The sequence below is a fragment of the Nannospalax galili genome, unplaced genomic scaffold (assembly GCF_000622305.1).
Source record: "Nannospalax galili isolate Female #2095 unplaced genomic scaffold, S.galili_v1.0 scaffold65, whole genome shotgun sequence".
Classification (NCBI taxonomy): Eukaryota; Metazoa; Chordata; class Mammalia; order Rodentia; family Spalacidae; genus Nannospalax; species Nannospalax galili.
In genome coordinates this window covers 354,788-372,916 of record NW_008353294.1, presented here as the reverse complement: position 1 = coordinate 372,916, position 18,129 = coordinate 354,788, and the positions used below count along the sequence as shown (strand labels likewise).

The following is an 18,129-nucleotide window of genomic DNA, read 5'->3' as shown; positions in this document are numbered from 1 at the left end:
ATTTGGTTGTCTTGTTGATTTGGAAGGGTTCTATCGTGAATGAGTCTTTTCTTTTTGGATATATGTGCCATTAATGTAGATGTTCATTTTGAGATTTACTTAATCATATTCTTAGGGGTAACTTTATAAGCACACTACTAAGACAGTATGTATTTATGAAATGTTTCAAGATTCAAAAGTACTTTTACATTTACTCTTGTTTAAACACTAATACAACTGACTGTAGGACTCACACTATCATCATTGCATTTGGGAATGGAGGTTTAGCTGCTAAGTTACCTATTCACAGTAGTAATTCAGCAGAGCTGAGTTTCCTGATGCAAAATTCCATACTCTTATGGCTATATCAGTTATCCAATTCCTGTCTTTTAAATCTCTAGTTATTGCCATTGTGCATTCTTTAATAAAACTCAAAATTATAGGGAATAATCTGTAAGAGCCGTGCCAATAAATATGACATGGTGGTGAATTTATTCAAAAGTACAGGGAAGTTATTAACATTCATGACAACTTTCAGTTTTGCCCTTTTATGCCACTTTTCATTGATTTTCATTAGCTCTGTCTCAGGCTCTTTTTGCCTTGGGATATGACACATTCTCTCTGAATTTTATGGGCTAAGATGCTGATTTACACACTATTTTATGCTAACACATAATAAATGTTTCTTCATTGCTTAAGTCATTTTCTTTCTTAAAAAAAAAAAAAAACACCTGAGGTGTTTGGAAAGGCCACAGGAAGTTCTCCACTAAGTTACTGAGTGCACTGAAGTTGTATGTGAGAGGCCAAAGGAAATCACCAGCTTACCACAAGCATGGTCTTAGAGATGGCTGAGAGGTGTCCTGCAAGTACGTAAATACCCACACAAATAAAAATGTATGTACTCAGATCTTACTTATAAAATTACCTTTGGATCCTTGTAAAGAAAAAGATGTCCATCTCGTAAAACAAAGTATCGGTCTTGAAACTTATTCCCAGACAGAATTTTAGATGGTTCTTCTTTGATTTTCAAGACTCCTTCTTTGACACTCCTCTCTGTAAAAGTGAACATTACTTCTGGGAGTTAGGCACATTTTACTTACTGAGAACACAATATAAGCTGCTTGTATTTTAAAGATTTATTATTTTTTAAAAATATTTTATTATTTTTAAATTTTATATGAGTATACTTCCTGCATGCATGTGAGTGCACCCGTGTTGTGCAATGCCCACAGAAGACAGAAAAGGGCACTGGATCTCCTGGAACTGGAGTTATGGACAGTTGTTAGCTGCTATGTGGGAGCTGGGATTCAAACCCAGGTCTTCTGCAAGAACAGCCTATGTTCTTAAGCACTGAGCCATCTTTCCAGCCCCAGAAAATTTATTATTTTTATTTATGTGTCTGTGTGAACATACATTGAGGTGTGTGTGCCTGCAGAGGCCAAATCCTCTGGACTGGAGATACATGCAGTTATGAGTTGCTCAACATAGGTGTTGGACCTCTGGAAGACCAGCAAATGCCCTTAACCACTGAGCTATTTCTCTAACCTCAAATATTTTCAGATCTTGAAGACTGTTTTATAAAAGTAAAATGTCACTATTATTTTTAAAATTTGTATAAATTATTCATTTATTGTGTATGGGCATGAGGTTGGCACAGGTGTGGAGGTCTGAGGCCAACTTTTAGGAGTCAGCTCTCTCCTTACACTATGTGGGTTCTGGGGATTGAACTCAGATCTTCAGTCTCAGCAATAAGCATCTTTACTTGCTGAGCCATTTCACAGGCCCCAATATCACTATTTTAAATGCTGATAATATGTTGAAATGATTATATTTTGGATCTGAACATTAAATAAAATATACTAGTACAGTAATAAAATTAAATCCTCCTTCTTAAACTTTCCACTGTATCTTCTCTAGATTTCTGTGGCCCTTCGATTCTTTCATAGTACACTGAGACTTCTAGTTGTCAACTTACTTTAGAACACTAAGATTTCTTATGGCACAGAAGCAATCTGTTTAGCCAGACCTATCTCTGGATAATATCATTAGGTACACTAGCCATTAGGCTCTTTTTATTTAATGGAACGTTGAACTTTATATATAACAGGATATAAATCCTAGGCATAATTCAATGTAAGATTCCAAGCACGGAAGCGGCGCAGAAGGAAGAGTGAGCAAGGAAGAAAAGAAATGGTATCTCATGTGCAGCTACGTTCCATCGAAAAGGATCATAACGGAGGACAGTCCTAAGCAATCAACGTGAGGAATCATCCAACATGTTGGTTTTCATGTAACAACACTCTCAAAGCACAAACCTCCCAGACACAGATCGTGCGTGTACAGGAAGAAGGATGCCTTCATTTAATATGTTTTTCCCTGTAATCAAGTTCCTTTACAGCCAGGAGTGTAATTTCTAGGTTGTGGCTTAGTGAAAGGTACTGAGAGTTTACACAATGGATAAGAAAACAAAAGCTTCATCTAGTTATACTGAGCTCTTATTTTGCAATTAGAAAACGCTTTAAAAATCCCATGTGTAAGAGCTGTAGATTTAGTCTGTGGTGGAGATTTGGGCTTGAAGGCAGGGTTCGATGTCCAGTGCTGTAAAAACAAATAAAAAATGCGGACGGAGAACAAATCAGAGTAGATGGCATGTTCAAGTAGAAGAGACCTATTATGACTCTTAACCTTCCATCTTTCTCAAAAATTATATTTTCCCTCAAATCATTTAATAATCTCATTTTGCTTTACACAAAAATAGTAACTCCTATCTGGCCATCCCTCATATTAATAAAATAGCTGCTCTATGGAGGGGACAATGGTGGTAAGGAGACAGAGAATCTGGTGAATTACAAAATGGGTCTATGACTAAAAACCTACTGATTTACCCAATTTCAGAACAATAAGGGTTTAAAGATCGACCATGAGTGCTGGACTTGGAGAAATCTTGATACACATGCTCGGTCCTTCACTCATAAGTAGGTCCCCTTACTGAGTTATATAATGTCTCCCTGTGCTAATTTCTCTACTTGTAAAACCTAGTAGCAACTAGTGAATAACCCCTAAGAACAGTAGGAGGGCCAAATGAAATGATTTATGTAAGAACATCTTTTTCAAGTTCAAGTGGAGAGAGGAAAGGGGAGAACATATTCACTCCAGCATCAGTACATCGTAAATGCACATATCTATGACCTGCTGTCTCCTCATCCAATCCCATTTGTAGAAAAGGACCTGTTTTTCATGGTCTGCAGGTAAGAAAACAAAATGGCACTCCCAGTTATACTGAGCTATTCTTTTGTGATTAATAGTTTATTAATGGGCTATATAACTCTTTTATTCTCTCATTGGAAGACTATTTCCATACGCTTGGACACAATTTAAAAAAATTCCTGTTGATGCATTCCATGTATGATAAGTGCTCAAAGACATAATGGGCAGCACCCATGAGAGATTCCCTGATGAAAGTATGTCATGCCCATCTCACGTGTCAACTTTTGAAGCTAATATCTAAAAATATCTTCCAAATTCAAATAAAATGTGGAAGAACTGGAATTACTGAACTATCCATTCAGATGCACTTTAGTAAAATATAGTTCTAGAATTGAGAGACTGACCTGGATATAACAGCTAACTGAATGTGAAAAACTCTCTCTCTCTCTCTCTCTCTCTCTCTGTTATCCCATGTAGATTTATCTCTAGAAAACAGGAATTGTTTTCTTAACTCCGTACTGAAAAATAATAAAAACTTATGGCTAATAGATATAAAATATAGTGATATTCCAAGAAAATAGCCCATTTCTTAAGATACCAATTATACCAAATTCTTTATCTATTTTCCACTTAATTTTTTTTTCTTTCATTAAGAAGGAGTCTCACTATGTAGGTGTCTAATCCAGGGTCGTCCTGCCTGAATTTTCCAAGAGCTAGGAGCATGGGCATGCTACCATGCCTAGATGCTATTCTCCTGTCTACCATTTGTTTGTAAGAATCCTAATTTATAGATAATTAGATTATCTACAAATAGCTAAATCATAAATAAAATCATTACTAAGCTATGACCGCCTGGGACAGTGTCAGGGATTCTTTGTCAATTTACAGACAATAGTTATAACTTCAGAAAAAAAGCATGACTTTTCTTTTTTTTTCCATTTTTTTTCAAGCACAACTTTTCTATATTATTATATCCAATTACGGCAAATTGTTTCCAAAGTATAGCTAGTATGTGAAGTGATATATTTTTATATCAAATTGAGGTATAGTTTAACACAATCTTAATAAGTATAAAGGTAATACTCTACTATTTTCAAAGTGGTATATATTGTATGTCATATGATTCTCAAACAACTTTACGAATTAGACATAATGTTATCACATTCATAAGTATGAAAGCTGGGGCTCACATTTGTTATCTAACAGGTTTAAAAGCAAGCGTAACAGAATTAGCAGTTAGGTTTCTTACTATCTAACAAAGAATTCCATCTTCTACACTGGAAAAAGAAGAATCAAAGAATGCTATTTCCCTTACTGAGAGACATTCAGGATTAGAGGAGATTTCAATGGTGATGTAGTGGGACTATTTTTTTTTTCTGTGCTTGAAAGCCTTGCATAAACATTTTAGCTCACAACAGTCACTCATTGCATGCTGTGTTTGTACTCTTATATTAAATAGGTTTCAGACATTTAGATTTTTTTTTCTTCCCTTGGGTAAGTTAATGCTTAATAATCCTTTAAATTTCCTGTTGTAGATTCCTGCATGAAACAGAAAGCTAATAAAACTCACCAATTGCTTTGCTTTCCTACAAAATATCAGGAAAATACCAGAACATTCACAGTCGACAGCAACTACCATGGGCTATTATCATAAATTTTCAAGACAGTACTTTCTCTTGAAGTGGGCTACATCTAACCTCCAACCTGTACACATCTTTGGATTTAAGAAGACTTCACAGAGAACAGAATATTAATAGTTTTCAATTGATCATGATTTACACACTGCTACTACTTTTGCTGAGATTTTTTCTTAAGTCTACTGAGAATAAAGGGCTCAAGTTCCCAGGTACAACTTTGCTAAAAGCAGTTATATTTGAACTGTTTAATTCTAGGATGAATTTACTTCAAAAGCACCTGCCATATATAACAAGGTAAATCTACAAGCACACAGAGCTCTGTACCTGAGCTACGCGTTACATGTTTAAAGTCTCTTTCAGATCATTTGAGATTTGATTCTCAAGAGGAAATTTTATTAGAGCAATTTTAATAAATTTTGTGATTAAGATAAGATTTATCACCTGTCCCTCTAAGTTTAAAGAAGGCTAAATTTAGAGTTTATCAGTATGAAGGTGTTGAAACAGTATAAAAGATAATGGTAACAAGAGACAGACTAATAACAGCCGTTGTGACAGAGTCTAAACTGCAAATTTAATGAAGTTTCCTTGTCTCTGTCTCAGTGCTTCAACTTTTAACCCAGGGTGCAGAAGTAAAATCTGGGGACTATTATCGTTTTTTAAGTTAATTAATTCCTCATAACAAGTGGAAATGGCACAAAATGTTTCTGAGAAATAAAATGCTATTTCTAAGGAAAAAAAGAAACTGAGAATTGAAGTTTAAGTACTGACAAGAAATAATTCTTTTACTCCCATGTACTTCTACAAAAATAAACTCTGTTATCCCATTACTTTAAAAGAATGAGAAGAAATTAAATGCTGTATGATTCTAAGATCTTTCCTACTTCTGATGTCAACATTGCACATGGTTAGGGTAAAGTAAGGGCACTGAAGAACTTAGAATTCCAAACCAGAGTAAATACTTATTGCATAATAAAATTCTTAATTTAGAAAGTGATGAGAGGATGGTATTAAACAGATGCACATGCTTATCATTTGCCCCATAAAATGAGAAAACTGTCATAGAATTAGTGAAAAGCAAGTCGTGTGTGTGTGTGTGTGTGTGTGTGTGTGTGTCAGATACAGCAGAGATAGATACTGACATAGAGACAGAGACAGAGATAGACACACAGACACAATTTGTGGTGTCAAATATTTAGGGAAAAGGATGCAGTTAGCAAAGGATGTTTAGTGCAATTTTTTTGGTGTGTGCACTATAGATTGAACCCAAGTAACACAGGCTAAGCTTGTGCTGTGCCCCTGAGCTACACTTACTTATAAGGCCAACTTTGTTTTCATGAGATGTTAAAATAATAGCTATTTAAGGTTACACAGAGAAAAGTTGGTTACATCTAATTACTTTGTTTTCAAAACATTGATTTCTACTTGGTTAGCAAGATCAAATTTTAACACACAGGCCATTTGAAAAAGTCATATGGAAGGCTTTTACTGTAGAAACTTCCTATAAGATATACATATACAATATGAAAATAGTTTAAATGGACTTACCCTACAACAGAAGGAAAATGCTCCATTAGACACCACAGGCTAGCAAATAAAAAGCCCGGTGCCAGGAATGGACTCCTTCTTTTGGCACTGTTGACCAGGTGGCTCCCACAGACTCTCAAACAACACTAGTTTATGGACATTGCTCATGGTTACCTGCCAGAACTTGACACTATATACATGAGCCACAGAACCAGCAAGGAGCAATCAAGCTGGTACTGTACTGACCTTGAAGCTTTATCTCATAGTGCTGGAAGGACTTATTCATGCTACCAGAAGATAAAGGTAATCATCAACAGTACCCAGCTGTGAACTCCTTTGGCTACAACAATAACTGGCCTGGAAACACAGCCTCACTGGTGCAATAGTGGCAAAAATATTAAGGGAGTAACCAACCACATTCTGATTAGATTTATGTCCCTTTTCACAAAATGAATCCAATATCTGGCATTGTTATTGGGGCCAAGAACCTGTGGTTAGACAGGTCACAGGCCATAGGGGAGAACCTACTACTATCATTCTGCTAAACAGACACAGTATTAATCTGATCCTAAGGACTTACTGTTACACCCATAGATTAAAGTGCATTGCTCAATTCTCAAAGAGAAGCTGCTTCTTGTAGTAGATGGCAATTAACAGAGAGACCCACAACTGGTCAATGTGCAGAAAGTAAGAGACTGGAGTGCTTGGTCCTAAAAGGGACATGTGTATCACACCCTCCCTCCCAAGGCTCAGGATCATTGTAGAAGAGGGGGCAGAAAGATTTTAAGAGCCAGAGGTGGTGAATGAACATGAAGAAACCATGTTTTCTGGAGACAACAGGGAAGTTGCACATACAAACCCACAGTACTTTGACAGCACAAATAAGGCCAGATCAAACTCAAGCCAGACAAGATCCTAGTATAGACTGGAGAGGTAGGCAAGAAGCTTCAGTCCTACCCGAGAAACTACTGGCAACTCATAGCTGTTGAGAGGGGGAGAGTGCGATTTCTTTTTTAAAAAATATTTATTATTTTTATTTTATGTGTATTGGCTGCATGTATGTAAGTGCAACTGTGTTGTACAATGCCCTTGGAGGTCAGAAGAAGGCAGATTCCCTGGAACTGGAGTCACAGACAGTTGTTAGCTGCCATGTGGGTGCTAAGAATCAAACCTGGGCCCCCTGCAAGAGCAGCCAGTGCTCTTAACCAGAGTCATCTCTCTAGGACCCAAGCAAGAGTCAGCTTTCTTAAAGGTTGGGATGCTAGGTAGGTTGACCAAGTTCCAAGGGTTGGACCCACACCCAAGATAATTTAAGGAACACAAATTAGACTTCATAGGTATGCAAAAAATAAAGGAAATGAATTCAGGGAGTCACTAAGGTGAGGGTGGAGATGGGCAGGTATGAATATGATTAAATTCTCAAAGAATCAATAAAAATCTTTTTAAAAGAATGGGAAAACGTTAATATCATTGGGAAAATGTTAAGATCATTGTTTGGAAGAGCAGTTCATTTTAAAATGAAAACTTTCTGCTTATAAATTGTCAGAGAAATACTATTTGACTAACATCATTTCCTTTTAGATTCAAACTGTAGGGTGTAGTAGTCATTCTAGAGTTCGGTGATCACTGTGATTGGTTTATAAGACATTTGCCAATAGACATGGAATAGACTGAATGCCTAACCTATTATATCTATCACAAAGGATCCTCCACAAGAGACATTAATAAGGTCCAGATTACTGCGAGGCATACTGTTAAAATCATTATTTAACTAAATGACTTTTAAAAAGTCTTTAGCTTTGGGGTTGGAGAGATGGCTCAGCCATTAAGAACACTGGCTACTCTTGCAAAAGACCCCTGATCCCAACACCCACCCAATGACCAACTTTAGTTCCAGGAGATTCAATGTCCTCTGCGAGCACTGCATGTATGTGGGGCACTTACATGTATGCAAGCAAAAACACGCATACACATAAAATAAAAGCAAATAAATAATAAATGTTTTAAAAATTTACAGCCTATTTAAAAAGAAAATTTTAATTTGTAATATATGAAGAACAAATAATATGAAAAAGATTATTTGGCTTTAACAATTTGAGTATCAAATGCTATTTAAAAACATTAACAAAAATGGACTGGAGAGATGGCTCAGTGGTTAAGAGCACTGGCTGCTCTTGGTGAGGACCTGGGTCAGCACCCACATGGCAGCTAACAACCATCTGTAACTCCAGTTTCAGAGGTTCCAACACCTTCTTCTGACCTCCATGGGCACTGCACGACACAGGTGCACTTACATGCAGGCAATATACTCATATACATGGAAAATAAATAAAAATAATAAATAAAATATTAAAAAACAAACAAACATCATATTGGGTAGAAAACTAAAGTCTTTAAAAAAGTTTGGGTATTCCTAGTTTGGACCCAAAATAACTGCTAATAGGCAATGTTTCAATTAAAATATTTACTTATGGGACACCTAGAACATTTCATTCTCTTTCTGGCATATGTATTACTTTCTGGTAGAATGAACTATATGTAGTATGATCAGACGGCTGCTTCCAACAGTGCCAATGAAAAGGGGCAAGTTGGGAACAGGGATTTGCTTTGTGACCTCCACCCTGTCAGAGGAATGAAGGAAATAAAAGACTAGCACCATACTATGCTGACATGTTACTCTAAATCTGCATGTCCTCATTCACCTGTCTGCAATACCATCTCTTCTTGCTGCTTTCTTTCCTCTGCTCAGGTCTTCAATGTCAACTTAGGTCCTCTACCTAGACCTCAAAAGAATTACATGCATCAACAGGATGCAATGGAATATACAGGGCACCATTTAACAACAAGTGCTGGAGAGAGAAGGTGACAGATGTAATGGCATGCCTTCTTGACCTAAAACACAGAGTGTATTCAGATTGCTCTCAATCAAGGAAATTATCTTCAATCCTGATTTTTTTTTCATAGCTGAATAATAAACAGCATTCTTGCTTTGGGATCTCCATCCTTGGGTACACCAAACTTTGTTTCTGATTATAATCTCTTAAAACACTTTAATTTATTATATATTTTTTATCCACATAGCCATGACACTAGCACTTAGTCAACAATATATCACATCTCTCCCTCCAAGATACAGGGATCATGGTGAAGAAGGAGGCAGAAGCATTATGAGAGCCAGAGGTAGTAGATGTCTGTAGCGAAACAGTATTTGCCATACACGACAGAGCAGTTGCACTCACAAACTCATAGCAGCTGTGACTGCATGCACAGACTTGCACAAGATCAAGCCAGTCAAAATTCCAGGATGGATGGGGAGGAGCTCATGAGGTCGGACCCCCTTTCTGGGGAGTTATAGGCAATTGATGGTTACTAGGGGAAGAAGAGCTTCAAGGATGTGAGTCCTGACAGGCTACCCATGTTCCAGTAGATGGCCCCACATCCGTGCACATACAGGCAGCACTAAATGGATTCTGGGTATTTAAGAAAAAGAGAAGAGCACATGAAGTTGGGAGGGAAAAGTGGTGGGGAAAGAGAGGAGGAATTGAAAGGGAGGGAATGGAGGGTGGATTTGATCTATACACACTTTATGAGTGAAAGATTATTGAATAAAATATTTTACAAAGCTAATATGACTTTTTTTGTTTCTAGTGTTGTATAATTGTGATTTATAAGTAATAATGGTTTTGACTAATATTACTTATTAAAGTTGTAGGACATTTCGTATTAATAGACTTGAATCTTTAGCTTTGAGGGTTACTTTAGCGATGAGACTAATTAAAATGTTGTTCTCAGATATAAATTAATGATAACACAATATAAAGTTTCTAAACCAAGAGTTTTGTCATGTCATATATGTTCAGAAACTGTTTTCTATGGTTCTGTGCTAGCTGACTTACTGAACTTTGTGGAATGAATTCTTTCTTTCCAGTAAAATGGTAAGTATCTTTGTACTTCGTGCATATTTGTATGTGTTCAATGTTAACAGTGAGACTTATATTGACACAAAATATTAGCGACTTGACAACTTGTGCTTCTTGAGTGACCAGAAAATGTCCCAAAGTAAACTTAATTCAAGAAGACACACCACAGATAGAAAACTGGAACAAATATAAGCACAAGTTGGCAAATTACCCTTAGAAATATGAGATGCTCCTTCTCAGAACATTAACTTGGTGTCCAAAGAGAGTTACACACTCATTCTCTTTCTGTTTTTCAAATACCACTTGGGCCTTAATAAGGACTCTCCAGCCACTTGAACTTTTAACAATCTTTGCAATGTGAATCCAGGAGACTTACCTCTGCAGTGTTTAATTGTGTCAGTGGTTAAGAATCTCTTCACCACAAGATAGGCAGAACCAGGTTCAGCCAACGAACTCCAGCGAAGCACCTGCTCCAACACATTCTCTGTGTAGTGAAGAGGACGCTCTGAAAACATAAAACACAAATTATATTGAAGTAAATGTAATGATTACAAGTTTAAAAAACCCTTTTGAAAGATCTGTATGCAACAATATATACATTTTTTTCACTAAAAGATAAAGCATTGAAATTTCTACCAAGTGACCCAAATGCCCAGGACAAATGGAGCACAGAATGCAACAAATTGGATGAACTCATCAGGCAGAAACCTGGCTTGCTATGCAACTTTATTTAAAATTTAGAAATGCTTCCTCTTAGACAAAATCTCAAAATGCTACCCTTAGTATACATAATGACCATGGGTCTTAGTCTTTCATAAAATTTAGATAACATTTCCATTTGCATAGGCAATTAAGTAACTTTGAAAAGACTAGCAAATTAATCTTGTCCAATATTAATGGGCATGAATTAATCCTTTGTTTATCCCAGTAAGATGAGACTCTTGTAATTTCTTATCAACAATAGTGGATAATTTATAGCTCATATTCTCAAAGTGAATCAATATGAAATCATAAAATATTGTTGTAGTGAACATTTGAAAATAATTAAGATATAGTATCGAGTAATCTGTTTAACTATTAGCAGAAATAACAACCATAAACATTGTGTTAATATTAAACATTAACTGTTAATATAATAGGTCTATAATAAATCTATAAGCAAGAAATTAGTTGACAGCTTAAATATCTGTCTTTGATAACTCTTCATATATAATTTATTTTAGAGAAATGCATCACACATTCTTAACATGGAATTTCAAAATATGTTTTTAATAATAGTCACACTTTCATAGCGAAGTTCTCTTTTGTGGGCCAAACTTACAATCAGTTAATAAAAATGGAAACACAGAACCATATTCTGGGGGAAAATGAAAACCTTTTCATAGCATTTTAAACACAAAATAAAGGAAGCAGTGAGAACAGAGCTCTGACAGGAGACGCTAATGCTCCTTTCCTGGTATGCTACTGCAGCCGTTTCAGGCCAGCTTTGTGAGTCCCTCCTAAAAGCATAGCACACAGCACTCCAGACTATGTCTGCAGTTAAAGGAGTAACGCTAATGACAAATGAGGAAGAGCATGCCAACGGTGCCTATATATGAACCATCCTATTGAAACAGATCAGAAAGTCACACATAAGAGGGAACAGATGCACCACCTCCTCCCCTGCAATGACTACATCATTAAAGAAGCAAGGAGTCAGCAAGCTGAGGTTCACAGAAGAGATATTTCCTGTTTATAGTGCAAATGACCAGGTTTGGGATTTCTACCTGTAAACTAATGTCCAGATATTCATTCTGTGCCTATTAGAGCAGAATTACTGTCAAAATGTCTATTAACCATGTACCTTGAAGATAAACCTATGTCTCAATAAACTATGATATAGTCCCTGCACAGAGCACAGTACTGAGTACAGAGATGTTCAATAATTATCCCAGAACTACAAATCCTTTATGAATTTCTTTCACAGTCATTAATTAACAGAAAATGCTTACTGGAGAAAAAAACATGCAAAATATCAGTCTTTGTAAAACCAGGCAAAGGATAGGAAAGGGAAGATGATTTTGTGCTTTATCAATGTTTCTGTCTTTCAAATAATTTTCAGGAAACTTGGGCAAAGGTCAGAATTTTCCATAATTTGTCAGTTATAATTCAATTACTGGGTAAACAGATGAACTTATGAACAAAATTTCTTATAGTTGTAATTATATTTATCCAAATATAAAACTAATCATAATACATGCTCCCTTTGCAATTGACAGTTCAAGCACTTGTGTTGTCATTTATAGAGTAACTGCATCACACAGGACAGGTATGATGTACAATATATCAGTTATTTTAAATTCTCACATAATACTATTCAACACGTATTACTCTTTAAAATACTTTATTATTTTTATTTATTTTATGTGTATGAATGCATTGCCTGCATGTATGTAAGTGCACCCATGTTGTGTAATGCCTGTGGAAGTAGGAAGAAGCTGTCAGGTCCCCTGAAACTGAAGTTACAGTTATTAGCTGCCACGTGGGTGCTAGGATTCAAACCCAGGTCTTCAAGAACAGCCACTGTTGTTAATCACTGAGCCATCTCTCCAGCCCAATACACATTACTCTTAACATTCTTTTTCCTTTTTCTTCTTGAGACAAGGTCTCACTATGTAACAATGGCTGGCCTAAAACTTGCTGGTATTGTCCTCACAGAGATCTGCCTGTGTCTCCTTTCTGAGTACTGGGATTAAAGGTATGTGCAACCACATCTAGCCCAACACTCATGTAAGGTGATTTACAGAATTTCAGTCTTTTGTTCAGTCACCCAACTGTTTAAGGCAAGGATGAGAGATTGGAAACCTAAACGTACTAAATCCCTAAATTTTAAGTTTAATCTTTAATTGTATTTTGGTAAACTATATAAATCTGCCATGATGGTTTCTCACATTAATTTTTGGGACACATGCAGACACACACACACACACACACACACACACACACACACACACACCCCAGTTTTTTGAGTCCTGAACAAGGTAATGTGAGGGAAGTCCAGAATGACATTGGTTTACTCTCTCCCTGTCACTTTCTTATCTGTTGGAAGATGCTGATGAAATACTGGCATAGTCTGAACAGTCTGTATGCAAAGAAAATGATGATAAAGCAGCTAGACTGGCAAGGCAATAACATTCAATCTTTACTAGGGGGTGTGGCTCGGCATTGATTCTCACTCTCCTGAGCTAGAAGGTTAAACTAATAATAACATAACCAATTGTTAGACATTTATATTAGACAATGTCACTATCACACACTATTACAAGTAAGTATCACAGTGATAGAACCAGTGCTCTTAATTATATTCAATTGAGTCACAGCAAACACAGAGGCTTGTTAATAGACAGATAATTAATTCTGGTTACAAAAAGCTGAGTATATTTTCCTCATAGGATCACTCTATAAAAAAATTTGAGGTGAATGGAAATGTTGCAGCTGTTTTCAAGTTCCTAGACAAAGAACAGAGAAGAACAATGGGAAGAAGAGATAAATGTTTCAGAAAGTCAAATGCTACAACTGTAAAATGTCACTAACTTCCAATTTAAGAAAGAAATAAGAAGCAGTCTTGACTGAATCATCAAACATGCTAAAATATAAATTCTTACAAATAACTATTTTAATGGTGGAACTTGGAGCCATGTGTCATAGCTGATTCCTCACATGGCTTCAGGTCATTAGGGAGAAACAACACTTGAAAATTGGTAACCATTCATTGTAGTTGTTGGGAAAAAAAAAAAGGTTAGGAAGGCAGTTAATCAGCTAGGTAAAACACAATGTTAGCAACTGTTTAAGTTCTTCTGCAAAGAAGAAACCTGAGCTCCATATTTTAATAGGAGAATTATGATGTTTTCATTGTAACTAACAGCTTTTACTCTTCAATTTCTGCTATAACAGCACAGATTTCCAAAGACAATTATGACATTTCCAATCTTGAAATTCTTAGTGCAGTCATTGGGCTATACATCCCATGCAGCATTTTAATAGTATTTTATATGCTAGTGAGGAGAAGAGCTTAAAAGAATCTTAATAAATAGTAAGTATATCTTCTATATGATAGCAGCTATGAGGGGCAAGGAATTATTTTACTATTTTGCTATCATATTGCTGCACAGAGTGTTTGAATAAAAAGTAAAGTCTACATAAAAGAAGCTCCTCAAGTGGATAATTTTTTTGGGTGTGCAGGACACAGAGAGGCTAAGATCAGTTTTAAAGTATGAAAATAACAGCAAACTTTAGAAGAGAACAATTACAGACATAGGAGACTGAATGTTCTCCAAAGGTCATGTGCTTGTTCAGAGTGTTTGCTGCTCATATGTGGTAGAACCTTCAGCAAGTGTTGGCTAACTGAAGGAAAGGAAGTCATGGGTCAAGGCCCTGATGGGGATATTGAGCACCCAAACCCTTTTCCTTTGCTTGCCTGCCACCAGGAGATGAAGCTTTTCCCTGGTACACATACCCCATCAGGATGTTTTACCCCACCATACAACCAAAGGCCAAGCATCATATACTGAAATATCTGAAGCAGTGATACAACAGAAATCTTTTCTGCCTATAAATTGTTCATCGCAGGTATGTGTCACAATGACAGAAAACTGACCAAAACGGTCAGCTGAATGGTCAGAGTGAATGGGTCACTGTTACAATTACAGCTGATAATGTCGTTCAGAAACCTTTGAAATAGATTTGTGAGAGAAGTTTGGAAAAGCCTGGGCAAGCATACTAGAGACAGCCTAGAATGGCATCAGCAGAGGTTAATAGGAATTCTGGCAAGGTCTCAGAAGACTAGAATACAGAGAGAAATGTGCAGAGAAAGGCCAGGCTCATCCAGCTCAGGATGGGTATGTGCACTCTGCTGGTAACTAGAACACAGAATAGCAATGTTTCATCCTGGCAAGGACATGTCTATATTTTCTCCATGCCCTGAAATGTGGTGGAAGGCTAAGTTTACTGGTGATACACTAATTAAAATAGAAGAAGGCATTACAAGGAAGTGAGCATTCAAAACCTGGAAGGGATACTGATGGCTCCTTTTATTCTGGTTGATAGTAGGTACTGGGAACAAAAATAGGAAAAGATTTGAAAAATTTGAAGCCCAGCTACAAAAGGAAGGTGTTTAAAGGTACTGCCAACAAGGGAGTAGTGATAGTGCTATTTTAAAAAAATGTCATGTACCTTCCACAAAGAGTGTAGGAGGGATGACTTGAGGGCATTAAGATTCAATAGGACCTGAACCACAACATGCTCAAAGGTGTAAACATGTAAGCTTCTTTCAAAGACTTGTGTTGAAACAAATACCCTGAGGTGACCTGCTTACATATGGCTGCCTAGGGAATTGTCTGCCGGGGATTTGTTTACCTACACTAAGACATCAAGGTATTCAGAGGTTCTTATAGCTGTGGCTCACATGCGTCTGGCACAGTTTACACGAGACGTAGGTTCGATTGTGATACTAGTGATGCAGGCATTCAGAACATAAAATGTACAATGCCTTGGTGGTGGTAACTGAAACTTCAGAGGATAGACTGGTGAGGTCAGGCAGAACATGGTAGAGTCAGAGTCTCTGCAAGTGTCCTCTGACAGTATGAAGAGCTGTGAGAAAGATGCCAAAGCTGCAATGGGGGAAGCAACAGGGAAGCAATAGAAACCAAGGCCTTGGAGTACTTGCCAAGGGGGGATGCTCTCACTGAGCGGTGCCAGCCAGTGATCCCACAGACTTCTGTCAGCAAGGCTAGAGGCACAGGGTTACCTGAGCCTGTGGAACTCACATCTCACCAGCATGCGTTATGTACGTCAGACATGAGGCTACAGATTTGGTGTGTGCCCTATTGGGTTTCAGTCCTGTTTGGGTCAGAGTCTTTCTTGCTACTTTTCCCCTACTTTGGAACAGGAATGCTCACTTGTGCCACTGTATACTGGAAATATATAACTTTCATTTTTTTTTATAGGCTCTAGCTACATGTTTGTTTTCGGTCTCACAGGCTCTAGACTTAGAATTCTGTTGGGACTATGACTCTGGGGACCCTTGGAAATGTTTTAAATGAATTTTGGATAATGAGATGGACAAAAGCCTTCCAGGGCCAACACTGGAATCCTATAGTTCTGATCTTGAAAAGTCCAGGTGCTGGTGGCATTGTTATAAACCCATGCTACTGTTGGGAGGTAGTAGAACTTTAAGGAGATAGAGTCTATGGGAAAGATGTTACATAATTACGAGCATACCTTTGAGGGGATTTTGAGACAACACTTCCCTATTTTTGCTTTCCAGATGCTGGAAAGTGAACAGAATTCTCTCACTTGTACCCACTACACCATATGATTCTGTCACAGGCCCAAAACAACAATGAACTAAATACTCTGCAACTCTGACCCAAAATGAACCTTTTCTTCAAATAAGCTGACTTATCTCTTGGTATTTCTTACTGGAATGAAAAGCTGACTAACATATTCTTCTTCCTCTGATAATTGGTGAGAATGAGTCAAAAGATGCTTGACACCCTGCAAAGTGGAAAATGAAAAAGGTTTTTTTTTTCCCCCTCTTTGCAAAAATTTCAAGTATTTGACTAGACATTCAAATAGAGGGAAATCTACTTAGCAACTGAGTCTTACAATCTATCTCAGTTTTGTATATTTTAAATGAAGCCAATATCAAAAAAAATTAAAAATACCAAAAGATTTCACATGGTGATAATTTTTGATAAACCACATTGCAGTAGAGATTTGATATGGTAGGGAAAGGGTGCCCACTCTATAATGCACAAATGAGTATTCAATACAGAGCTTCCTAGAACAACAGAAGCAGACATAATGCCAGAAACATGTCTGCACAGGCCACTGATCACAGACTGAGCTCTCCTTGTGACTCTTCCTCCCCGCTAACGCAGGGATCTCTTTCCTTTTAACTTCCACATTACGATATATCTGCATAACCACAACCCAAGTCATTTAGTTCTACAAAGTTCTCAACTTGATTTTTGCTCCACCTCAATTAAAAAGGCTTTAGGGGGTGCATTGTGCATTACTATATGCTAGAGAGTGATAGAGAGAGAGAGATGAGACCTCAAACATATATGCCTAAAACATGTAATGGTGACAGGCAGAACCTGCTTTAGGCTTATCATCACTGTGCACATCAGGCAGCATGCAGTGCTGTAAATTTATGTGTGAATGATCAGAGTCGGTGCACATTAGGCATCAATCTATCATCTTAGATATGGAGGAACCTGAACTGCTTGTGAAGAATAGACAGTGAATGAGGGAAGTAATAAAAAAGATCTTAATGATGGAATAATATAATCCAGTTTGTGACTTAGAAGGTTAATCTTGAAAATAACGTGATCATTATTTTTCACTCACAAATGTGATGAGCCTGGGAATCAAATCCTTTTCCTTAGGAAAACAGAAAAAAAAATCAAGATTCTAGCACCTCTGTATTCTATATAACATGCTTTATTTAGTTAAGAGATTTTAACTGTATGGCTACTATATGAAGTACTATGTTGGAAACTGGGAGGCAAAAACAAAACGAAGCAAAAGTCAGAAGCTCTATTTCCTTCCAAGAAGCTTCTGTCAACACAGGTACACTACAGAGAGTCTCTGCAGGTGGACTTTACAGGAGATGACCAGTGGGCCAGGTGAGGCGAGAACAAAGACAAACATGGGAAATACCAACTCACATATCAGTCGAGCACAAAGAATGGATGAGATTCTAAGGAACATGTAAAATGAGAGAGGACAGCAGGAGACTGAGCAGGGGAAAGCCACTGTGAGTGGGACGGAGAGATGAAAACGAGAGAAGAAATGAGGCGTAACGCTTAGGAAGAACG

General features: G+C 37.1%; 1 protein-coding gene across 4 annotated transcripts in view; it reads right to left on the bottom strand.

The window, feature by feature from the left end:
* The window catches only part of Arap2 (ArfGAP with RhoGAP domain, ankyrin repeat and PH domain 2), a 208,321-nt gene that overhangs the window by 28,961 nt on the left and 161,231 nt on the right, over positions 1 to 18,129 (bottom strand). For all 4 annotated transcript variants that reach the window (XM_008850516.3, XM_017802566.2, XM_008850513.3 and 1 more), the window contains 2 exons: positions 10,644 to 10,772; positions 905 to 1,032 (listed from right to left, as the gene is read on the bottom strand). In XM_008850516.3, the coding sequence (XP_008848738.1) occupies positions 905 to 1,032; positions 10,644 to 10,772 (257 nt within the window). The remainder of the gene's footprint in view (positions 1 to 904; positions 1,033 to 10,643; positions 10,773 to 18,129) is intronic.